The 26,729-nt window shown below is 35.0% G+C and overlaps 1 protein-coding gene across 2 annotated transcripts in view; it reads right to left on the bottom strand.

Annotated features, from left to right (window-relative positions):
• Positions 1–25,041, bottom strand: part of LOC149530774 (uncharacterized) — an 83,341-nt gene extending 58,300 nt beyond the window's left edge. Inside the window, exons 1-3 of one of the 2 annotated variants that reach the window (XM_089809613.1) lie at positions 24,363–25,041; positions 22,367–22,396; positions 3,876–3,974 (exon numbers count right to left, since the gene is read on the bottom strand). In XM_089809613.1, the coding sequence (XP_089665739.1) occupies positions 3,876–3,974; positions 22,367–22,396; positions 24,363–24,491 (258 nt within the window). In that variant the 5' untranslated portion in view covers positions 24,492–25,041. The remainder of the gene's footprint in view (positions 1–3,875; positions 3,975–22,366; positions 22,397–24,362) is intronic. The other variant, XM_089809614.1, reaches the window with a different exon arrangement.
• Between the last annotated feature and the right edge of the window lie 1,688 nt (positions 25,042–26,729).

Here is a 26,729-nt window from a genome sequence, read left to right as displayed (position 1 = left end):
CCTAATCGAGAGTTTTGATTGTGCAATTTCTTAGTTTACCCAAATGTCTCTAATTTTCAAGGGCTATGTGCACTTGCAAGTTTGTTGCACGTAATTGCATGTGGTGTTCTCAATGTTTGTCTCTGTCTCCAGGGAAGAGCAGCTTTGTTATCCAACATCAAGTTCGAGTTTCTATGATTTCTAGTCAGATGTTTTGTTGATTCTGGGAGGGTTAGTGGCATACTCATCTTAGTGGCAAGCTCTTGTCTTTTGTTGCAGAGCATTCTAAAGAAACGGGCACCCTTCCTTGTTTCTTGTTTTTGATGGTTTCTTGGTCACTACCATTTTGTAAATCCAAGGAGGGTCTCAGCAGCAGCAAAATGTTTTGCAGATGTTGTGACCAAAAGACAGCAATTAGACAATGACCATTAAGGAAGGGTGTTAGATTATTATTATGATGTTTCTTTTATTAGTCCTCTTAGTTTGTTTTAATTTATTAAATAGTTTCTATTTTCTTCTTTAGTTCACAATTGTTTCTTTTAGAAACACCATCTTTGTAAATCTCTATAACGAGCTTTCATCGCCTTTGTTTAATACAACATCGATCTACCATAACAAAACATACACTTTTATATTTACATGCGCTTAGAATAGCGTTGATGGTAATGAAAACAAATTCAAGAAGATAGTTATCCTAGAAAATAGGAGTCCTCTAGAGAAACTAGAAAGACCATAAGCAGGGCATTACAATAAAGTTACCTTTTAATTTATTATTAACTTTGGACCCTAAAAGGCTTTAACACATAAGGTCATCTTTTCAATCAAATAATTAATTCGACTAAGTTGTCTGAAAATAGCAATGCTAGAAAAATTAAATTTAATTAATATAATATATTCCCTTCCCAAGGCCTAGAATTACCCTACAAGAATAAAGTAGGTTGAGGGATCCATCTCGAACACCTTTGTCAAGGAAGCGTATATTACAATACTTTCTCAAAATTGCTTGTCCTTCAACAATTGCAGATTTGAGTCCTAAAGTATCTGCTCTTCTCCCTGAGTGGCATCTTCTCCTAACAAAACCTTCCATCTAATCCAGTACTTCAGAATACTCATGTTTTAAAACCCTTTCTCCTTGACATCAATAATGGCTTCTAGAAACAAAGTATAGGCAATAAATAGGCAGTGAAACACTCAAAGAACAACATAAAAAATATAAACCAATAAGACAAGAACCTATTTAAATAACTGAAAATGACAACAATATGTCTTTTTGTTGGACCTGCCTATATACATGAAAATCATCAATGTGGATGGATTGTAAAAGTGATTTATATTAAATTTAGACAAAGAGGATGATGTTGTGTTACCTTTAGCAAAAAAGGTTTCAAATTACTTAGGACCAATAAATCATCATTATAAAACTTGCCCCACTAAATAGAAGACTATCAACACATCAAGCGAGTGCTTAAGGTCTTGTAGGGCATCTGAAGAGTCTTTGGAAAAATGCTAGGAACACACAGAAGCTTGATGTTGAAACCCAAGTTCGAGCCTGAAAGTGTAAAAAAGGGCCAAAAATCAGAAAACGTGACTGCAAAATATAGTGTGGGTTAAAAGTCACACCAAGCAATGCACATGCTGGTCATTGTTTGCAAGAAGAAACATCTCAAAAAACCGGTTGGAAGAGAGAAACAACCAAGGATATGGTCGGACGAACCAATAGCCTACATAAATGAGCATCATAGTCCTTTGAAAAATAACATTTGGGTTCTGTCAGATCTTTCGTCAAGAAAGAAACCATCGAATGCAAATGGATCTACAATGTCAAATAAAAGGCTGATGGTACTTTAGAAAAGTCCAAGGTTTCTCTCAGTGTGAAGCGATTGATTATGAGGAGACTTTTGCTCCAACAGCAAAGATGAGCATCATCGAATTAGTCCTAGGGATGGCAGCTCAGTGTGCCTAGAAGGTCCATCAAATGGATGCCAAAAGAGCCTTCCTAAATAGTATTTACAGGTAGAGGTGTACATGACGCAATCTCCTAGAGTCAAGGTTGTTGGTAAAGAACAACAGGTACTCAAACTGGTGAAAGCACTCTATGGCCTCAAATGGTACGTAAAAATTGATAAGTACCTCACAAAGTAGAGTTTCCTGAGGAGTCCTCCTGACTTGAATATGTACGTCAAGACGTCATCCTTTTGGCAGTGACATCATCCTTCTGGTTCTTTATGTTGATGATTTGAAAATCATCATTAGCAGTTTGGCCTCTTTGATTCAAGAAATCAAACTGAATTTACGCCACTTTCTTTTGACATGACCAACCTTGAGCTTCTGCACTACTATGCAGGTGTCAAGATTTGGCAACAGTCACATGGCATCTTTATCCCTTAGTCTAAGTATGCACGTGCTCTGCTTAACAAATTCACAGAGCAAGATTGCAAACCTGCATCTACACCTATGAATTTTGGTCCAAAGTTGTCAGCTAAATCTGGTTCTCCTATTGAGAATGAATCCACATTCAGGCAACTAATAGACAGTTTGATCCATCTCACCACCACTCAACCTAATCTCAACTTTGCAATGAGTTACATATATCTCACTTCGAAAGCTTCTACTTCAGATCACTGGATTGCAGGGAAGCGCATCTTGCGCTATGTCAAGGGCACACAAGACTTCGGTAACCCTTATGGACAAACTAAAGATCCCTGACTCATCGGCTACATATACTTGGATTGGGGAGGCTAATCCAAGGCTCTGTTGATAACAAAAAGTTCACCTTTGGGTATGTCTTTAGTTTGGGCAGAGATGCTATCACTTGGACTAGTAAGACACAGCAAGTAGTATGTATTTCCTCATTTGGATTTGAGTATTGGGGAACAATCAAAGTAGGTTGTGAGGCAGTTTGGCTTCGAATGGTGTTTTCTGACATCTTTATGTCTTAGGCAGACCCATCACCACTAATTTGTGAAAATCAAGGGGTGCTCAAACTTAACGAAAAACCCGTCTTCCATGAGCAGACCAAGCATATTGAAATTCACTGTCACTTCATCTGTCAGCTGGTTGAAGATGGATCCATGGATTTGCAGTATGTTCCTACAGTGGACAGGACTACCAATATTCTCACTAAGTCACTCCTAGATATATTGTTAAATTCAGGGGGTTCCTTGGTATAGTTGACAGATTGACCATTAAATGAGGGTATTAGAATAATTTCTTTTGAGTATCTTATTTATTCATCTTTTAATGTTCAATATTGTGTATCTTATAAATATTTAAATGTTTCTAATATTCTTTTATTCCTCCATTATTAGAATATTTCTAAATACGATTGTTTTGTAATATAAACATTGTCTTTGAAAGCTATCTATGAGTGTCTTGCTCATTCATTAATACATCAAAGATTTTACCAATTATCTCTGTAATAAGTTGGTAGGATTAAAATCAAGTAGATAACTAATTTTGACATGTTATCAACCAAATACTGAAACAAAATGTAAACACCATGGTAGACATGCAATCAGAGATTTGTCAAAAGAATGATTTTTTCATTGCATTTGCAAAATGTTGAATATAAAGGGTTTGTTAGTTTTCAATCAACTCTCAACATTTTCTCATTCATTTTCAAAACATGGGGCAATAACAGAAGCAGATGAATATGAGAACATAAAATTCCGCTTATCTCAGGTCCACATTCAAAATACAATCTCTTAGAAAACGATACCCTAATATTAAGTGTTATCCTTCTAGTATTCTAACATAGAAGAAAATCATCAAAGAAAATGCTAAATGGATCATTAAACCAAAGAAAATAACTTTTCCATCAATTTTTTGTCAAAGACAGCCACAATGCATATAGGCAAGGCGATCAATCACAAAACAAACATCAGAAGTGACAAAACCTGAAATAATTTCTTTGGAGCCTTGTTGATAGCCTGGACTCGTTTCAGAGTTCTCTTTGCTTCAGCCCTCTGTGCTCGTTTTAAATATTTTCCATAAGTCTGCATTTGACAGTAAACAACGATGCAAACAAGAATCACCCTATGAATGAAAATGCATTTGATGAAATAATTTCCAAAATGATTACAAGACAGAGTTTGATTATTATAAATATTAGTTCTCTAAAAGAGAGAGCAATAGTAGTTTTTGATGGGTCTAAAAAATGTTGCTTGCTTAAAATTATGGACCTGCATCCAAAAAGCTTTAGAAAATGCAGAAAATTACTAAAAAGATGCAAACAAAATATTGATAGAAAATGAATATAGAGATGATACATGGTCTGTCATATTACAAGTAATTATAAAGAAACTTTATACAAAATATATGATACATGGTCTGTCATATTGCAAGTAATTATAAAGCCAAAACCTGAATATCAGCTAAAGACCAAATGGGTAAAGGAGTTTGCTGTCCCTTTTAATTGTTCAGTGTCTGGTATCTATATCTTCTGACAGACAGGACAACAGTTCTCTACAGTCATCTGACGAGCGGTCCCCAGGCAGTGGCTTCACAAAACAAACAAAAATTTACATCTTGGAGGATTTGGTTGTTCCCCAATCTCCTCCCAAAGATATGACTGTGCACAAGACATCTCTACAGTAGAAGGAATTGTATGTAATCTACGGTACCATGAATCCTTATTTCCTTCTCATAATGCTAGATTGCAGAAATTCAACACCAAGAGAAGAACAAATGGCCAGCCTTCAATTTAATTTTGTACTTGCTCAGAATTGAACAAAAATTCCTCAACACCTCTATTACCTTGTGAATATTGCAGGCAAGGCCATAGACATTCTGCTATGAAAAGCAAACTGTAATTAAGTTTCCAGATTTCATATGTATATTTCCTATGCACAACAATGAGGGCAGATACGTTAATGTGAGTCACTCCATGGCTCCAAATCTGAGTGCATTCTCATTAAAAATGGCTCCTATTGAGCCCGTGATCTGGACCAACAACCATGCACCTTAAGTAATGGGAGAAATGTAGTGGCCAAGGGCAGTATTCAGACTGATTTGGGGTTTGGATTCAATTTTTCCATCATCTCTTCCCTCCATGCCTTACCCTTAAAATGGCAGCCCGTAATGTATTCCAAATTCTCCCAGCTTAAACCCATGATCTCCAGATTTATTTGGTTTCATGTACCTCAACAATTTGATTTAAGCCTTAGCGGAAAAATCACAAATCTTCATACACAAATCTTTCCTTTTTACTTCCGTAAAAATTATAAACTCACATTAATGCATTCAATACAGAGTTCATAACTTCAGTTCAAAAAGCTTTCATTAATATTCCTATATCATATTTGATCACAATAAAAATATAGACTCAAAATAGCATTCATAATTTCTCCAACAATTATTTAATAATATTTTCAGATCCTGTCCAAGAAGTTTAGCTTGGTTGAAGCAATGAATCCTCATTGTGGAGACCCTAGGTCAAAACCAAAGAACAACTTTGTGGAATTTTGAGTTCTGACTATTGGTCTTCCATTGGTTGTATTTTATTAGAGTTAAATATCTCCATTTTTGTTTCTCTCTCTTCCATAGACTTACTTCTATTTCTAATGGTCACTCCTCTTCTATGTTTCCATATTCTATCTCTATTCAATATGGAAACTTTCTCTTTCTCTCTTCAGAATGTTTCTACGTCTCTCTTTGTTCATTATGAAAACATTTTTGTGTATACTTGTATATGTAGATCATTTATGATCTCTGTTTAATCACACATTCATTATTTTACCATAATACAGTATCAGAGCTTTTTTTTTGAAAAAATAATAATTTCATTATTGAAATTTTCTCAGTTATTTTTTGAAATAGGTTTTGAAAATCTTTAATTTCTTCATGAAATTTTAGACTCAAGATTTTCAACATCCTTTGCCTGGGTGTGTTCAAAAATTTGTTCGTAGGGATATTTTCTAAAATTCATCTAGGGTTTATGTATTTTAATTTCTCTAGGCAGCTTTTCTCTTGCAACTCATGTGTCATCTGCCTTTCCCTTGCCTGCATGACTAGCTTCCTCTGAAAAATGACTGGTATTTTGGCATTTTTGGGCTTGCATTTGACATTTTTTTGTAAGCCTTTTTTATGCAATTTTGTGACCACCTTTTTGGGCATTTCCGACCTTTTGTTTCTGCAAATCTTCTACAAAGGGTGGTATCTAGGGTGTTTTAAAATTTAAACCATTTGTCTCTGGTTTTTGTCCAGCAGTATTTGTTTTTCCACCATTTTTACAGTCAAACCTGCACTTTCTTGTTTTTTCCAAAAACAGCTAGGGTTTCCTATGAAACTCTTAAGATTATTCGCCGTTTAGAAAAACTTTTTGCAAGGAAAAACTTTTTGCAAGTTTTGTGGGTTTTTGCAAATCTCAACTAGGTTGGTCTCCATTTTTTCTAGGTGCCTCGTTTTTTGAGCCAGTGGATTCAAAATCTAATTTTAGAATTTTTTTGGGTCTTTTGAGCTCTCTTTTTGGGTGTCCTTTCATTTTTTCTAGGTCTTCTATTAATCTACCTTGAAATTCATGCATTTTCAGATACACAATTTTTTGCATTAAAAAACACGTCATGACATCTCTCACCAACCTTCTCTTTTAAGGCAGTTAGCAATTCAATGGAAAGAACTACAACACCTAGAAGCAGAGAATGTTGACGATTTTCGAGTGTCGTCACCTTGAGGCACTTGTTTTGGGTACCAAGACTCATCCTACCATAGTCGATGCTACTCAAGAGAAGTTTGATGAGCGTAATCATGAAGCGATTATGCTTATTAAGCTTGCAATTACTAATGGTCAGTTGCCTCAAGTTTTGTTAAGGCAAGATAGCTACAGAGATCTGGAAAACATTGAAGGATCTCCACACGACATCAAAGAAAAGCAGAGCTTTCTTTCTTTTTACTAAAGAATCAGCTATTCTCTATTATTATGGATGAGCACATGTCCTTACAAGAACATCTTCTAAAGAATAAGGATATCAGAGATTAGCTTGAGGCCGGAGGTCGTACAATGGAGGAAGAGGATATCATGGTCATTACTCTAAAAAGTCTACCACCATCCTATGAGCACTTTATTGAGACGCTTTACTACCACTACTATTGACCTCAAATTTCAAGATTTGTGCACCAAACTTCTGCAGTAGGACCATTGTAAACAACAGTTTGATAACAATGCTACTTCATCCTCCTCTAAACAAGCATTTTCAGCCAAATCCTTTCATAAGGATAAAGGCACATCTTAGGCATTCGCTCAATCTCAAGATAGCTCCAAGAAGCAAATCCGGTGCAACTACTGCCACAAATTTGGTCATGTCATCTGAGAATGCAGGACTTGCATTGCTTTTGAATAGTGGAAGCAGGAAGAGTCTCAGTCATAGGCCAATATTGCAGAACATGCAAAGCTCACTGATTAGCCTGAGTCTGCTACTCCTTTTGAGGATTCACTTGCAGCTTTTTTGTTTTGAAGTTAGGTTGACCATTAAGGGAGGGTATTAGAGTTAAACCTCTCTATTTTTGTTTCTCTCTCTTCCATAGATTTACTTCTATTTCTAATGGTCACTCCTCTTCTATGTTTCCATATTCTCTCTTTGTTTGGTATGGAAACTTTCTATTTCTCTCTCTTTGTTTGTTATAGAAACATTCTTGTGTATACTTGTATATGTAGATCATTTATGATCTTTGTTTTATAACACACTCATTATTTTACCATAATAGTATTTTTTTCATTATAAAAGGTGGATTCTAAGTTGGGACTATTGGTCTTCCAAATGTTGTTTCTAGTGTGATTGCTTGTAAGGAGCTCGAATTTGTCGTAATTTGATTATTAAATTAGATTGTAATGGTCTCATGTTGTGTAATATCCCCTCTATAAGGAAATCTAATACTAAATCAAAATTGATATCTCAAATTGTAACTAATTAAAGGGATTTACACATGTAATAGCTACTTGATTGTTGAATAAACAAATATATATGTTAGATATATATTAAATAATTATTTAACAAAATAGGTAATTATTTATATATAATCAAAGGAAAATCACACTTTCAATATAAATAAATTAATATTTATAATAGACATCAATTAAATAACTAAACAAATAACTAATACAAGATAATTAGATAAATACAATTAAACTAGATATCTCTAGTTTAGCTAATAGTTACCCTACTATATTATGTTTTCACATTAACAAATATTCACAATGTTTGAGAGACTCATACCTTTTGGATGAGTATATATTTGCAATGTCATCGAGAGAGAAAAGGGGATATATGATGAGAGAAATCATTGAACCATATCAGTTTGAAGATATCTAAGGAAGATAAACCGCAAATAAAATATATGTCACGCAAGGAAGCAGTTGTAATTACCATTGATTAAATATATGAGGAGAGAACAAACAAATACTCCATATACGCATATCATAGCAAAGACGGGTACCGTAGGAAATCATCAAAGCATCTACCAATAGGGAGAAGCCATATAGAAGAAAAGCAATACAGTTCAATAAGAATCCTTACCAATGTGGATAGGAGACTTAATCCACAACAAGCTAAGGCAACAGGTGGACACTTTCCAATACGCACAAACGATAGACTCTGTCCTAAATATAGAATAAAAAATATAGTAAGTCTAACAAGTGAACGTAAGCGGACAAGTCAAGAAGAAGCAAAACAAACATACACAACCCAAATATATTATTGACGTGTAGAAGAGATCGCAAACTACATGAGGACGTGGAGTCAGCCTCGCAACGAAGACCCATGCTAAACAAGTAACACGAAAGAAAAGGTGTTAGCGCTAATATGTTTGGTGACACACAGAGAATATAGATAATGGCATGGGCAGTATTATAAACTAAGGATCATGGATAGTAAATACCTTACTACAAAGTAGACCACAGAATAATCACTCAATGGCAATTATAATATAGAAGGAATAGTGACAATTAGCTAAAACCATCAGAGGACTAGTTGTTATATGATAGTCTACTATTCTGATAAAACCAAAGTAACAAGAATTGGAATCAGATCGGAATCGGAAAGGCCAAATCGAATCGTGAATTGGTCATGAATCGAAATCGAATCGGCCATAAATTGGGAAATTAAAAAATCCTTGAAATTTAGTAACTTATTTCATAAACCCTTTATCACTGATTCGATTTACCGATTCACAAAAAAATCATTTGGCTTGAATCAAATCGCATGAATTGCTATGATTCTTAGAATTATGGATAAAACTATAGAGAAAGTAAGATGTAAACACAAGGCAACAGAGAGGTATACTAAATTTATTTTCTTTTTAAAAAATTATGTGATAGCGGAATGAGATAAGAACTATGTACTTCTTGTAGAGACCAAGCTCATCTTGGTAAAGGGCATCTATTATGGATGCCAAGTTTCTCTAGGAAAGAGAGCTCAAAGACAGAGGACATTCTAGAATGAATGTTGAATCCCAAATAGGAATTCTAAGGGAGAGATTTGTAGAGAATCTCTCATGGGCAATATATATTGCAGTGGTCAATCATATGCATATGTCAGAGATTAGAAACTTAGTTAGAGGTGGGATCTCTAACATGTACTGTTGCAATGAATGCAGAGATCCCAGAGGCCTAGAGCAACACTCTTCACATGATGATTGCCTAATCGAGAATTAGTTCATCAAGGGATTAGGTAATCCAAGAAGAATTTCTTTTGAGGGATTAGGATGGGTTAGACAAGGGTAGCATTTAGATTAATATTTAATTACATATAGCTAACATATTATAATATGCATTTTCTATATTGTACTAATGATTTGTTGCAAGTTCCAGCATTCATTCCTTATACCAATAGAGGGGACATCATAGTTTGTACTTTATCTATAATATAAAAATACTTTTAGATCCTGTGGATTTGCCTCTCCAAGGGACTTCAAAAAATTTATACTTATCTATGAAAAGCTTCTATGAGATTTTCGAATGAAACCCTCCAACTAGAACTGAGTTTTGTCTAGTTCGCAAGAAATCCTAGGAACTTTTGTCCTCAAGTTCCAATACTCTCAAGCTCTCCAAAGAAATAGCATAACCAAGCATAAACGAAATGTGCCTCTCGTTCTTTTTTTATAACCATTTATAACTAACTGCAAAGACTTTTGGCTTACCCTCTGCTTATCTCTTCATTTTCCTTTCTTTTGTCTTTTCATTGTCCCTCTTTAATTTGATTTAAACTTTGGAAAATAACAAAAATAAAGCAACTTAATTAACTTTTCACTTAACTCACCATTAAGCCACTTTAATACATCAGTAAGCTAATTAAATAGTATTATCCTTATGTATTACTTTCTGAGGGAACAATTTTTTTTTAAAAAAATATTATCCTTTTGTTTTAATTTTTGGGGGAGAAAATAAAAAAATTAAATCATTTAACTTTAATGACCTTAATAATTATTTATATGCCAAGGTCGCATTAGAAGGAAACATTGTAGTCCCCCCTTCCCAAAAGATTGATTTTTCTCGAGCTATCAGAATCTGTATGATGATACTAAGATCCTAAATCAACCTCTGATAAAAACATCACTATGTCTGGAGTTGCAGTGCAACTCACCATGATCCATAAGAAACAATGCACCAATCATGTCAAATCCTGAATCCCAAACCAATCTATTCCTTCCACTATAAGCATACAAATATGTATGTATGTATGTATGTATGTATCTATGTATCTATTAAAGTTTGATCAGATTTAGGTTTAGGAAATTTTCATTTTAATTTACGTCTCCCTAATAATGTTATGCTTTACACTTAAGATGATATGATACATCTCTATTGTAACTTGTAATAACCCTTATTGATTTCTGTGTGTTTCAAGTTACTCTTTCTTTGAATACATACATACATACATATATGATATAAAGAGGCATGTCTCTTGTTAATATCTTAACTTGCATTAATTATTGCTTTAACATATATTACAATTGATATTTGCTCAATGTATTAACATGATTGTAATATATGATAATTATTAATATATAGATAATATATATATAGATAATATATATATATATATATATATATATATATAAACTTAATAATCATAATGCTGCATGATAATAGTAGTAAATGATATATATATATATAGATAGATAGATAGATAGTATTTATATATAATGTATCTCATATATATAATATATGTATATTATATATATGATGCAAGGCGGGATGATAACTAGGGCCAAAGGCTCACCTAGTTACCATGCAACCTCGCAAAGTTACATAATGGAAGCAAATCAACCAAGAGACAACACTAGAAAGGAGAGAACAAGAGATCTTTATTGATTCAGCAATTTACTTCATACATGCCAAGTTGTAAGGCCTTCCTGGTTGTGGCCAAATACGAAGATTCAATTACAGAACATATCTTTCTTGTATCACACATGATCCACAATTTCTAGATTCCAAATCTAATCCTCATCTCCTATGCTACTTTCCTACTTAAACCTAAGACTCAACCCCTTTATTTATACTTGCCAAAGCAACTTACAGAAGTTTCTAGATCATCATATTCGAGAAGGTTGACCAAAAAACAGTCTACACGCATCCCAATCATTGATCCAATACATTAAATCACTACCAAGAATTGAATACAAAGGTCGGCTCTCAAATAAGAACCCAAATAGACAACTTGGTGAAAGAAGAACAAGGCATCACCGAACAACAGATACAAAGAGTCATCGAGGCACTTAGTGAACACAGAACATAAATCACTCAATGAACAAGAAACCCAAGCCACTTTGTGAACGAAAACAGAAACACATCCACCGAGCCACAACAACAAAGACACCGAACAAGTTCATGATGATAACCAAGCACGATAGCAATGTAACCCAAGATGCTCCTGCATCAAACAACCAGGGTTTAAAAAAAATCCTCCTGAACCATGAGTGTGTCACAATATGAGTTGAATCCAACTCAAATTGAGAAATCTATGCAAAATCTTCAACTGGCCCATTCTTCCACTTTACCAAATACTCAAAGTAATCCTTTCCTCTTGTCCTCTTACCAACTTTTTGATCCAAAATCTGTTCTAGCTCTCCAATTTGCTTCTTAGGATAATCAATAGGTATTGTCAACTCATCATCCGATTCATGATACTTGTACAGATCGACAACATTGAATATAGGAGATATATCCATGTCAGTAGGTAACTCAACTTCATAATTTCCTCAAGATTTTGCAAGGACCAAACTTCTTCATCTTCAACTTACTATACGTGCCAACAGGAAATCTACCCTTCTTCAAATGAATCATCATCTCATCACCAATTTCAAAAATCATGTCTTCTTGCCTTAGATGCATTCTCCTTGTAATTCTAATTACTTTGTTCCAACTTACGTTTCGCTTCCTCATGCAAAGACTTCATAAATTCTGCAAATTCATCACCTTCAACACTTCTCTTTGTTTCACCAGTAACATTCCTCAAATCTGATATACCTCTAGGTTGCATTACAGTAACAATCTCAAAAGGTGTCTTCCCAATACTCCTATTCACAGAATTATTGTATGCAAACTCTTCTTATGCCAAATTACAATTACTTAGTTTATCTCCAACTAAGCATCTCAACAAATTACCCAAGCTTCAGTTCACAACCTCCGTTTGACCATCAGTCCGTGGATGAAATGTAGAACTAAACTTCAGCTTAGCATCCATCTTTATCCACAAAGTCTTCTGAAAATAACCAACAAACTTACTATCTCTATTGGATATGATGCTCTTCAGTAATCCATGCAATCTAACAATCTCCTTAAAGAAAATATCTGCAATATCCATAGCATCTGAAGTCTTTTTACAAGGTATGAAATGTGTCATCTTAGAAAATCTATCCACAACAACAAAGATAGAATCACTCCCTCTTGATGTCCTTAGTAAGCCAAGAACACAATCCATACTAATATCACTCCAAGGTTTCTTGGGTACTGAAATAGGTGTATCCAACCCAATATTCTAACTTACTCCTTTTGCAACTTGACAAACTTCCGAACATCCTTGTACAACTAAGGCCAATAGTACTTCTCCTTAACCAAACCAAATGTCTTAATTATAACAAAATGTCCTGCCAAGACACCGCTATGTTTTTCCTTTATCAAATTAACTTTCATAGAGTATACATAACTAAATTCCTTTGAACAACATACCTTCTTCAATGAGATAATCTTCATACTTGCTCGGTTGATCTAGTACTGGTCCTCCGCACTCTCTCCTTGCCTCAAAAAAATTAGGGTCAGTCTCATACAAATCCTTCATCTCATCAAAGCTAAGAACTTCAACTTTCATCTTGGGTAACAAAGACCTTTTGCTCAATGCATTTGTAACTCGGTTAGATACTCCACTCTTATGCCTGATCACAAATGTGAAATTTTGCGAGTACTCAACCCACTTCATATTTCTCTGATTCAACTTATGTTGACTTCCCAAATACTATAAAGCCTTATGAGCAGTGTACAACACAAACTCCTTAGGAATCAAATAATGTCTCTACTTCTTCAAAGGTTGAACAATAGCATAGAACTCTTGATCATAAACAAAATACTTCCTTTTAGCATCATTCAGTTTCTCATTAAGAGAGCAACAGGTTTACCTTCCTAACTTGCATTACCACTTGCTCATATTCCACTTGAAATACTTTATTGAAATCAAGCAAAGCTAACATATGTAATTCAACAACCTTATGTTTTAAAGTCTCAAAACTCTTATCAACACCATGTGTCCACTTGAATTCCTTTTTATCTCCTTGCATTGTCTCAGTCATAGCATTACAAATTGAACTCAAATTTCTGATAAACTTCCTATAGAAACTTGTCGATCCATGAAATGATCTAACTTCCCCAACGTTCTCAAGTGTAGACCAATCAAGAATTGCTTTTACCTTCTCAGAATCCATCTTCAACCCATCAGCAGAAATCACAAATCCGAAATACACAATTTCCTCCTTCATGAATGAACACTTCTTCAAATTAATCAACTCTTTTTCTTTCAATCTATGTAATAATTGTCTAATATACTTAAGGTTTCTTCCTTATTCTCAGTGAATGTTAGAATATCATCCCCAAAATTTCAGCCCATATGGGATATTATTGATAGGAGGTGAAGCCATCAACTCCACCAACCCATTCATGTAGCGGGATATTTCCTCAACCCTTGTTACCGCTTCTTCCATCATATGCAGATCCTAATGGAGAGGTCATGGAGGGCTTCAATGAATGCATGCAAATGATGGTACCTAACATTGCAGTGAGAGGCCTCATTGTGCCGAGATGGAAGTGCATCAAAATGCAACTGGCAAAATATTCTCCTCAACCTTGGCAAAGAGAGGCAGACAGACTCAAACCCTAAGTACAATATTTGGAATTTGGAGTCTTTCACATGCATGATAAGTAGATAAATACTAAGCTACAAAAACTTGTCCTCACCTTGCTTTCTAACTCTTTAATATTTATCTTGGAGATGCTTGGTGTCTTTAGTTTATGAGTCATGATGTCACATCCAAACTCTTCCTCTACTAAGGATCTAAAATTTTGAAATTCCTTAATAACATTTGACTTTGATTTCAAGAAAAGCACCTACATTTTCTTACTAGGATCATCAAAGGGACTACTTAGTGCCAATAATCAATGCCTTACTCATTAATACAAGCATATATTGTTAGAAAGCAAAGTCCACCAAGATAACTGGGGGGTGGGGGAGGTGGTGAATCAGTTATGTGCTCAAAGAATATTTTAATAACTTTATCAAATCTGAAACATGTAATCAAAAGATGCAATAACAACAAAAAGATAACCATGCACAATACAATCAGTACATATGAGTCCTTGGTAGAAGACTTTGAATCCCTGTTAGGAGATTCCAACCCTGTTAGGAGTTGTGCCAACCTTGTTAAGAGCTGAAACGAGAATAATTCAACCCACTGTTCAAATAGCCTCAAGAGTATCTTCACTAAACAATCTTTAGGATAACATATCCAAGTGCATGAAGTGACTAAACAGCAACTCCTTTGCCAATACAGTACCTTTGAAGTTCACAATACATCCTCAACATCAATTTCTGCTCTAATCACAGCCAAATTTGCACTCAAGCTTGCATATACAACATAATGATCTCACTTGATCTATTGCCAGTGCCACACTTACAACCAAGGAAACAAACTTTCCTTTCTACCAAAGTCCTAAAACAAGTATTGGGTCAGCTTTGAGGCTTCCTCAATTTACAATACATAGTATAGGACCTCATTAAGATATTACATTACATGTTACATCACAAATAACCCTTCCCATGATGATATCAACAATAGTCGGCCTCCTGGGAACAACACGTTGAACAATCTTCACAACTCATCATAGAATAAACATATGATTCCGCCATGTTAACCATAGCATCTTGAACATGTCTTCTACCATAATCCATGCCTGTTGAACGATATTCAATCTCACCAGAAAGATATAACACAATTATCAATACTCGCTTACTAGAAACTCGCTCTAAGAGAAATCTCCACAAAAACTTTTGTAGCTCATGCAAATTTGAATCTCTTTCCGCAAACATTAACATAGCATCTATACAAGTTCTTGAAGTTTCCTCTAAGTGTGCAGAACATAACTCTCTGACCACAAACCTCACCGAACAAATCTTCCTCTGCAACTCTGGCTGAACTATCCAGAAAACTGATATGTTGACATCAATGACAAACACCGTCATGAATGCAACACATAAGCACTCAATCATCTCTTTGGCATACTGACAAACTCCCCCATACAACAACATCAATCATTCATGCTTAACAATCTCCCCCTTTGCCATTGATGGCAACATATGATGAAAAACATCAAAGTACCATGAATACCAAAAATATATTTCTTTGTCATCTGCATTTACTCCCTATTCATGTTGCCCATGAATGTAAACAAACAATTTGTAAAGATTTATTCGTGTTCTTCTCTCCTCAGCAATGTACATCTCTCCCCCGCTAGCTCTAAGATATTACTCTCCCTCATGCACGAAGAAGGTTTTTCATGTATTACTCTCCCCCATTGACATCAATGACAAAGGATGTCATTATGCCAATTCTCAAAGTTCAATCATCTCTAATCCAATCTACAAAAGCTCAAATGCCCAAAGATGCTATTAAAAACCTTTACCAAGAGCCCTTAATGACTCTGCTCAGACACAGAGACTCCCCCTTAGAAGAAGCATCAAGCATCAAATCCAAACAAAAGAATAGTGCTCTGATTTATATTGGACTGATGCAATCTCTGCATCAACTACTTTGAAGAAGGTTCGAGCATGACCCCAAGCATACCTCTCAAGTACTCAAATGTATCCTTAGCCTTAGTAAATATGTCAGCTATCTGCTCCTTTGTGCTAACATACTCCAACCTGATCTCTTTCTCTGCTACTTTTTCTCTCAAAATGTGATAATTAAAATGTGCTTTATTTTTTAATGTAACACTGGATTCTTTGACATGTTAATTGTACTTGTGTTATCACAATGTATGATAATATGCTCAGCAAACTCAATTCCAATATCCTTCAACATTTGCTTCATCCAAATTATATGATTACAATTGTTTGTGGCTGCTACATATTATGCCTTTGTTGTACTTTGTGAAATGCAATCTCATTTCTTGCTTAGCCAAGAAACCAATCTTCCTCTCAAGAACAATGCTCCACCACTGGTGTTTTTTCTATCATCTACACTTCTTGCCCAATTAGCATCAGTGTATGCACATTATGTGATATCATGTGATTTGTCATACCATAGCCCATAATCTGAAGTTTCTTTGAAATATCTAAATATTCTTTTTACTATTGCAAGATGTATCTCTTTAGGATCAGCTTGAAATCTTGCCACAATTCCAAATGCATTAGCTATGTTAGGCCTAGTATATGTCAAATATTGCAATCCTCCAACCATAGATATGTATCTCATTTGCAATGCACTAGTAGCTTCATCTTTGCTTTGATAACTTACATACAGTCACCATAGGTGTTCCAACAGGTTTACAATTCTCCAATCCAAATCTTGCCAATAAGTCTTTAAGATACTTAGTTTGTTAAATGAAAATGCCATCTTTATTCTAAACAATCTGCAATCCCAAGAAATATTTCATCTCACCAATCATACTCATCTCAAGTTCTTTCTTCATCTCTTCTGGATTTGTCTTGCTAACTTCATCATTACCTCCAAAAATGATGTCATCCATAAATATTACAATAAATAGCAAACCATCTCCATTCTTCCTTAAGTACAACAATCTATCTGCATTACCTTTCACAAATCCCAAATCGATCAAATGTTTGTCCAACCTTGCATACCAAGCTCTAAATACTTGTTTCAGTCCATATAATGCTTTCTTCAATCTACAAACCATATCCTTTTCTATTGTTAAAGGAAAGCCATCAGGTTGTTCAATGTATACCTCTTCTTCAAGTTCTCCATTAAAAAAGACTGACTTAACATCCATTTGATAAACCTTGAAATTCTTGTTAGCTGCATAAGCCAAAAACATTCTAACTACCTCTAATTTAGCAATAAATGCAAAAGTTTCCTCAAAATCAATTACTTCTTGTTGTGAATATAACCTTTGCAAACTAACCTTGTTTTGTTTCTCACTACTTTACCTTGCTCATTCATCTTATTTCTGAATACCCACTCAGTTCCAATAACATTCTTGCGTTTGAGTCTAGGAACCAATTCCCAAGTTTTGTTCTTTTTAATCTGCTTTGATTTCTCTATCATAGCTTTTATCCAATAATCATCTTTACAAGCTTCGTCGGCACTCTTAGGTTCAACTTGAGATATTAAACATAATTCTTCACTAACCTTATTTCTTGTCATCACTCCTTTGTTTACACTTCCAATGATTTGGTTCACAAGGTGATTCTTTGCAACATTTACATTAGGTGTTCCTTGTCCAATTTTGATTTCTTCTCTTGGTTTAGTTCTTGGTTCTTCTCTTTGTAATTCAGTTTGTAAATCAGTATCAGTTTCATAAAAAAATTATCACTTAACATTCAGATTCTTAGTCCTTTGATTAGTCTCTCCATCGAAATCAGAATCAAGCATTATTCCTTGAATTCTAGACTTTTCATCACCTCTCACATTAGCACTCTCAATAATAGTCTTCAATCTTTGATTTAAACATCTATATGCTTTACTCTTCAATGAATATCCAATAAACATTCCTTCATCACTTCTAGAATCAAACTTTCCAATATTATCATCTCTTTTAATATAGCACTTACTTCCAAAGATTCTAAAGTATTTCACAGTAGGTGTATGTCCAAACCAAAGTTCATAAGATGTCTTGCTAGGCCTTGTCTAATCTACACTCTATTCATTGTGCATATTGCATTGTTCACTGCTTCTCTCCAAAAGATATGTGATACATTATTCTCAAACATCATTGCACTAGTTGCTTCAGTCACTGATTTGTTCCTTCTTTCTGCTATCTCATTCTGTTGCAGTGTCTTAGGAGCTGAAAATTGTCTCTTTATACCATTAACCTCACAAAAGATGTTAAATTCATTTGAAATAATTTCTCCATCTCTATTTGATCTCAAACACTTAATCTTCAAACTAGATTCATTCTCAACTCTACTCTTAAATATCTTAAATTTTTCAAAAGCTTCAAACTTTTCTCTAAGAAATGCTACCCACATCATTTTAGTAAAATCATCAATAAGAAGCATAAAGTACCTTTCACCATTATATGCTCTTGTCCTTGTAGGACCACTCAAATTTGTATGCACAACCTCCAACCTCGTTGTAGTAGAAACATTCTTCTTGAAAATAAGCTTTTCTTCTACTTTGCCATCACAAATTCTTTGCAAATCATATTAGAAGGTTTCACAATCTTAGGCAAATCTCTAATTGCAAGTGTAGCACTGCTCTTCACAATGTTATCAAAGTCAATGAGACAAAATCTCTTATAGTATAACCAACTGCCATCCACTTTAGCAACTAAACATGTCATTTCAATAGGGTCCAACTGAAGAAAAAAAAATTCCTCTTGTTCTTGTACCTATACCAATTAGTGTGCCATATTTATCTTTGATAATGCAAGTCTTCTCTGTAAACTGCAACTGATATCCCTTGTCAATAAGTTGTCCAGTACTTAAAATATTATGTTTCAATCCATCTACAAAGTAAGCGTCCTCAATGTTAGTCTTTTCATCAAGAATAATAGATCCTTCTCCTTTAGTGTGACATGTTGCATTATTTCCAACTCTAACTATTCCTTCATCATAACTATTGAATTCAACAAATTTGTTCATGTCTCCAGTCATATGATGAGAACATCCACTATCTATAATCCAATCAGACTTTTTCTTTTCAACATGTGATACCAAGGCTTTTTCTTCTCTTACTTCTTCTTTCTCATAACTTTCTTCCTTAATAGCAAAAAATCCTATCTCATCATCTTCATCGTCACTATCATCTAGGAAATTTACCATCATAAAATCAACTTCATCATCTTCATTAACAAAGAAGCAATCTTTTGAAATTCTAGATATGTAAGGCTTGTTCTTCTTTGCTCTCTTAGGACATTTAGATGAATAAATAACAAGTTCCTTACATATCAAACAAACAAGAATTTTCTTACCTTTACGTTCCCTCTTCATAAGCAATGCAAGTCCTTCATCAATCTTCTTGTCTTCTTCTTCTTTCACTCTAGCATAATCTCCACTTGTACTCACACTTCTTGTAAGTGTAAATTTGTCTCTATGCACGCTAAAAGCAATCTCAACTCTAGGTAGTAACTTATTCTATTTTATCCATAATTCAAATGCCTACAACTTTCCAAGGAAAGTTTATTTGATAAAGTTAGGTGTGCAAGGAATAACTTCTTCAATCATTTGTGCCTTCTGATGATAAGCAGGTGTCAAGGTTTTCAGAATCTTCCACACAATCTCATCTTCTATCTTTGTTCCACCACAACTTCTAATTCCTGCAACAATCTCATATATCCAATTAAAGTATTCTCTTATAATTTCATCTTCCTGCATTTTAGCACTTTGAAACATACATATCCAACTTTGCAATCTAGACTTCTTTGCATATTCATCACCTTCAAACATATTCAACAATTTAAGCCAAATTTCATGTGCAAAAAGTTTTTACCTCTACATATTCGAATTCTGGAAGAGCTAACAATAGTGCTTCTTTAGCAAGCATGTTTTGCATAAACAGATGTTTACCATCTTGTTCACAGGAGTCAAGCTTATTTCCATCTATCATAGTCTTTTGCTTAAGTATAACTAACCAAAATTCTAGACCCATGCACATCAAGTAAGTCTTCATCTTTTCCTTCCAACTGTCATAACATACTCCATCAAACTTCAAACTTACTTTCATGAAATAAGAAGTTGCCATAGATCTCCTTAAGTTGTTAAACTTTTCCTTCAAGGACTTGATTGTTAGAAAGTAAAGTCCACCAAGATAACTGATTGAGGGTGAATTAGTTATGTGCTCAAAGCATATCTTAATAACTTTATCAAATCTGAAACATGTAATCAAAAGATCCAATAACAACAAAAAGATAACCATGCACAATAACACCAAATTTGTTAACTAGGAAACCCCTTATCAAAGGGAAAACCTCGGTGGGAACAATGCCTGCAAGATGATGCGCTAATATAAAGTTCCTTGTGAAAGGATGTACTCTGTTAAGAGCCAATGAAATACAATCAGTACATATAAGTCCCTATTGGGAGACTTTGAATCCCTAACAAGAGATTCCAACTCTGTTAGGAGTTGTACCAACCCTATTAGTAGCTGAAAGAAGGACGACTGAACCCATTGTTCAAATAGCCTCAAGTCTATCTTCACTAAACAATCTTTAGGATAGCATATCCAAGTGCATGAACTAACTAAATGGCAACTCCTTTGCCAAAATAGTTCCTTTGAAGTTCATAGTACATCCTCAACATCAATTTATGCTCAGATCACAGCCAAACTCGCATTCAAGCTCCTATATGCAACATAATGATCTTACTTGATCTAATCCCACACTTACAACTAAGGAAACAAACTTTCCTTTATACCAAGTCCTAAAACAAGTATTGAGTCGGCCTTGAGGCTTTCTCAATTTACAATAAATAGTATAGGACCTCATTAAGATATTACATTGTATGTTACATCACAAATAACACTTCCCAGAATGATATTAACAATAGTCGGCCCCCTATGAGCAACACGTTGAACAATCTTCACAACTCATCACAGAATGATAATCTGATTTTGCCATGTTAACCATAGCATCCTGAACATGTCTTCTACCATAATCCAAGCCCGTTAATCGATCTTCAACCTAACCAAAAAGATAAAACACAATTACCAGTACTCACTAGAAACTCACTCTGAGAGCAATCTCCACAAAAACTTTTGTAACTCATGCAAATCTACATATCTCTTTCCGCAAACATAAGACATGGCATCAAAACATGTTCCTAAATTCTCCTCAAAGTATGCAAAACATAACTCTCTGACCACGAACCTCCCCGAACGAATTTTCCTCTGCAACTCTGGCTGAACTATCCAGAAAACTGATATGTTGACATTAATGAAAAACACAGTCATGAATGCGACACATAAGCACTCAATCATCTCTCTGGTAGACTAACAAACTCCCCCATACAACAATATCAAGCATTCATGCCTAACATATACCTGGGCTAGGTATAGGATTCTTCAGAATCTCCAAGCATATCCATCTTTGTTCTATTTCCCTATTTGGCAAGCTTAATGAACACCTTGGAATTCCTACTCTATGTCAAGTGATTCCTTTTTAACATAATCGCAAGCTAACTAAGAAAGGTAAATTATGTTTAGGTGCCCATACTTTCGATGTCAAAGTGTCTTACTATTTGATGCACTATTAGTTGTCAAAGCATACAAATGTGTGTGTATATATGTATACATACATGCATGTATGTATGTATATTAAACTATTATCAAGAAGACTAACCACTTAAAATTCATATGTTATAACTAAATTAGTATTAAGAGATAGATCATAAACTTGTTTTGTATTCATTACCCAATCTTGAATAATATTCATACCTACAACAAAGGTTGAAGATTATCCACAATGGCCAAAAATGATTTTAATTCAGAAGAATTGAAAACCACCCATAAAAATTCAAGCAATGGACAACAATCCTCAATATTTTTCATATTAAAATGAATATTTGATGATAAGAATTTTACAGTACATACTATAATCAAATAAACAATTGGAAAAAAAGCTACAAGCTACATCAAATGATCATATCTTTGCAAATCACTTCATCGAGCATGCATAAATTACATATTAATGGGTGGGAAAGACTAAAAGTTGTAATAAATTTCATAAACAGCATACCTTTGATGCATCTTTATTCCCAGGTACATCCTGCACACAAATTTAATGTAAATGACTAATAAAAATTAAAAACATTTGCCACACTAAAAACACATTTGCCTGGAAATGTTTGACAATGACTTAAATAAACAAAGACAGCTTACAAATGGATGCATTTATTTTACTATTTTTTAAATTCCTCATCACTAAACAGTATATAACACTTCTGTAATAGCAATTTCCAGGCACTAACAGAGACTAAAAATGAAATAAATGTTCTGTAAAAACGTGCTCTATAAAAGCAACAGTTTGCATCTTTGACCGTATCTGAAAAGTGAAAACATTAATATTCGCATGCCTGTGGTCGTAAGCACAACTTCAACACATTCCCTCATAAACAAAAATTTCTTAACTGCAAAGGTCTTGATTCCAGAAATTACAGTAATTATGTTTGATATCATTCTTCTACATTTCAGTAGCACGATTAACTTGCATCCATCTTCAACTAGATAACATATGCAAATGCATACCTTGTCTAGCAGAAAAAGTTAAGTATTCTTTTTTGCAGTCCTTAGTGTTAACTGAGTGATTTGTGTGTACTTTGTTTATGGCATTTTTATATTCTGATCAGAATTTCGTAGTATTCTGACCTAATGATAGAAACCCCAAGATGACTCTTAAACATACATAGCAACTTTGTTGCAAGCATGTCCACCGTCATTTTACCAAGCTGCATCATGGCTTTCAATCATTCTCCTAGGCATATCCAACTTGTCATATAACAACCTAGGAAATAGGTTTCACCTTCTTACTCTGTATGATCATTTCAGCTCTTTTAATACCTCCCAGGACCTATCTGTGATGCCATCAAATGAATTTCAAAGAATCTGTGGTGTCCTTTGAAGTATTCATGGCATCACCACAATTCGCACCTTGGGCATCTCTGTGGTGCTTTAAAGGCTCTCTTTCTGTAGTCTTGGATATTAGGGATTTCTTTGAACAAGGTGTGACATCATTGCCTCCCACTTGATATATAATCAACCTATAAATTGTTTTAAACCTTATTATCCTAACCAATTTGAATCATTTCTACAAAACACTCTAGCGCATGACCCCCTACAGCAATAACTGAGGCCATTTGCATCCTTAAAGCAAACTAGTAAGGGTTCTTTCTTATTGCTGTTAAGATTATACTTTCATATTATGTAAATTTAGCTCCTGCAATTATTTTCATCCCAGGAAAAATTAAGGAAGCCCACAAGTCAACTCTTATTCTGCGTCAAGGCTAGCTTGGCAATCTTCTGTTTATTGATCTTCCCTCGCTGGTCTAAGACTGTCTACTCCACTCTGCCATATTGGTCCAGCAATTTGCTAGACATCCAAACAGGGATCATCGACACCTTCCTACTTTCATCCATCATAAAACTGGCATGCTTTAGGATTTGGGTTTGCTGGAGGACATCCCTTGGGACTTTTGTGGATTTATTCACGGTAAAATCAACCTTGTGGGAAAATACCCTACAAGAATTTTTGCAGATATTTGATTCAATTTTGCATTACTGGGATTTGACAACTGATCCTGTCTCAGTTAGATTAAATTTAGGGTTTACATAAATTTTTAAAAATGAGCTTTCACTGTATTAGCATTCAAGAATCACAAATCTAATAGTTTTATTCTCTAGCCCCGCATTAATCATTTACAAAAGAAGAGAAAAATAGAAGAAATCAACTTAAGTCATATTGGGAAAATTTTAATTCAAAATACATGCTAATACCATTCTCTGAGCTGGTTATGTTCAACTATGCTTATTAAGTCATTATTGATTAAAGTAAAACGGAGTGGCAAAATGAAAACGTGGATCTTTAGGTTATAGACGCTCAAGTAATTGGTAATCTTCAACCAATATAGAGTGTAACCATGAGCCAAGCAAAGGGATTCGTAAACTCGCTTTCTTTAAGAGTGGTAATGCAATACAAAATTTGTTGGAAAAAACAAAGACGCAAAAATTGTACTTACAGCACCCCATTGGTTCTTCCACCATTTTTCTTGGGATGGGACCGTCGAATTGAAGAATGCAAAAGAGATGCCGCTGAATAGAGGGTTCCTTTGATAAGTGGCTTTCTCCTTCAATCTTCCAAGCAGCATTGTCTTTCTCTCTTCCTAGACAAAAAGCTATTTATAACATTTCGTTTTCGTTTCGTGCTGCCTCAAATTTCAGTAGCAAATCTACTGATAAATTAAAATGGTATGCACGTTGGTTCGATTCTCGTCATTGCCCACAAATTCACAGCAAAGTTAGTATTCAATAAATGGCACAAGCGGAGAACTTGGAAATATCTGATGTCATAAATCTCTTCGAAAGCAAGCAATTTCTGATTCTCCGGTTCATTTTCAGGAAAAGTAATAAGTCAAGCAAACCGTTCAAAATGTATTTCGACTATAGGCATATTGTAACAGAGGAGAATCGGACTCGTCCACACGGTGAATCGGACTCGTCCAAATTGGCAAAGAATGCTGCTAAGCAACGAGTAGGCAGTAGGCAGTAGGGGATAAAAGGAGCGGATAAAACAGGTGCATTACGTAGGCAGGATCACATTACATAGGTAGCGCAGGTATCAAGGGTTTCTTCTCTCAAGGTAGGGTCGACAACAGCGGCAATCGGTGCAGGGGCAGATTTGGTTTGGTCGGCAGTCTTGACAACCAGTGGGCCCATTCAACTAGTGCTAAAGGCTTTGTTATTACTAGTGGGTCCATATTTGCGAGCTTCTAGAGGTAGATTCCAGGTACGCCTTTTCTTTTATTTTTACCTCTTACATTTCAGTGTACCCCTGTTTGGGCTTCCTTTATTATTGCTCCTGGCTTTGGTAAATTTACAACGGTAAAACAACATAAAGAATCTATATCAAGGCACCAGTGTGCCCTCATGGAAGGAACAAATGAGGAAATCACAAAAACACCTGCAGAGAAGATACTTGTACAAGTATCATTGATTGATCAACCAAAGATAATAGAGACACACCTAGAACTTGGTGGGTCCACCTTGCAAAACACAGGATCTGTCAGTAACAGGGTGGTAGAGAATCTGATAGTCAGGGCACCTGTAACAGCAGAACAACAAACTAATCTGGGAGAAGCTACGAAACACAATGACATCTCTGGAAACAATGGCTTGGTCTTGACATACGGGGATAGTTTAAAGCACAGCAGCATCATCAAGTGGAATCAAGGGAGCTTCCTCATTCTTCCAGGACCCTCAGCCGGACACGCAAGTTCATTCAATCTTGGAGGAACAAATGGTAATTTATCCACAAACACTTTGAGCTTCTCACAAGCCAGTGGACCGCCCATAGGAGGAAATTACACCTATGTGAATGCCAAGCAATATAAAAGAATAATTAGGTGGAGAAAGATACGAAAGTTTAAAAATGCAAAAAGAGGGAAGTTAGCAACTTTACTTCCGAAACTGATTCCACATACCTCAGACAGCTCAAGGGAGGCAGAAATAAATATGAGACTGACTGAAATCTCTAAAACAATTAAGTGATTTGATAATATCAGAGATACTAACGGTAAAGAGAAGACAAATAATTCTCAGGTGATAGACACAGTGGAAGATGGGCTACCAAATAGTTACAGCCCCACAAGGACACCTATGACGTGGTATCCAGACATCTTTGTAAACGATTTGGTAGCTATGAAGGAGAGGGTGTGGGCCTTTGAAGAGAGGAGCCAGATAGAAAGTATCACAATGAAAAGAGTTACTGAGGATAACTGCAAATTGACAGCGGAGGTCAAGTCACTTAGAGAACAAATTCAAAAATTGCAATTTAATATGGAAAAGGGAGAGTATGAATTAATATTGTTAAAGAAAGAAGTAGGAGAAAAGAGGACAGCAGCAAGTACTATGGGAGAAGGAGAGGCTACGGAAAGAGATAAAACTCCGCAAATGAAAAATATACAAGATGCCATGGCCAATATGGAAATAAAAGAGAATCAACTCAGAGAACAAATTGAAGAAGTTAGATCATGGGCTAACATAGTAAAAGGACCAGCAAATACTCCTATTGACAACATAGAAAAGCAAGTTCGGAGACAATTAGAGAGGAAAAAGAAAGAAATGAGAAAGCAGCAAATATTATCATCAAAGGACTACGAGACTATGGAGAACAGGAGAAAACAACGGATTTAGTTAAAGACTTCTTTAAAGACCAATTAGACTGGTATGGAACAACCATACAAGCACAAAGAATCGGAAAATGGATTAGAGGAGGCAAAGACAGACATGTTAGAGTGACAATGAGGAATACAAGAGGTAAAAACAGCATTTTCGGCAAGAGGAAGTTTCTTAGAGGCACACACATATATCTTGATGATGACCTCACC

This window comes from Cupressus sempervirens, chromosome 11 (assembly GCF_028749045.1).
Source record: "Cupressus sempervirens isolate cs-2001-9-10 chromosome 11, ASM2874904v1, whole genome shotgun sequence".
Lineage (NCBI taxonomy): Eukaryota > Viridiplantae > Streptophyta > Pinopsida > Cupressales > Cupressaceae > Cupressus > Cupressus sempervirens.
This window is presented reverse-complemented; position numbering and strand designations above follow the sequence as displayed.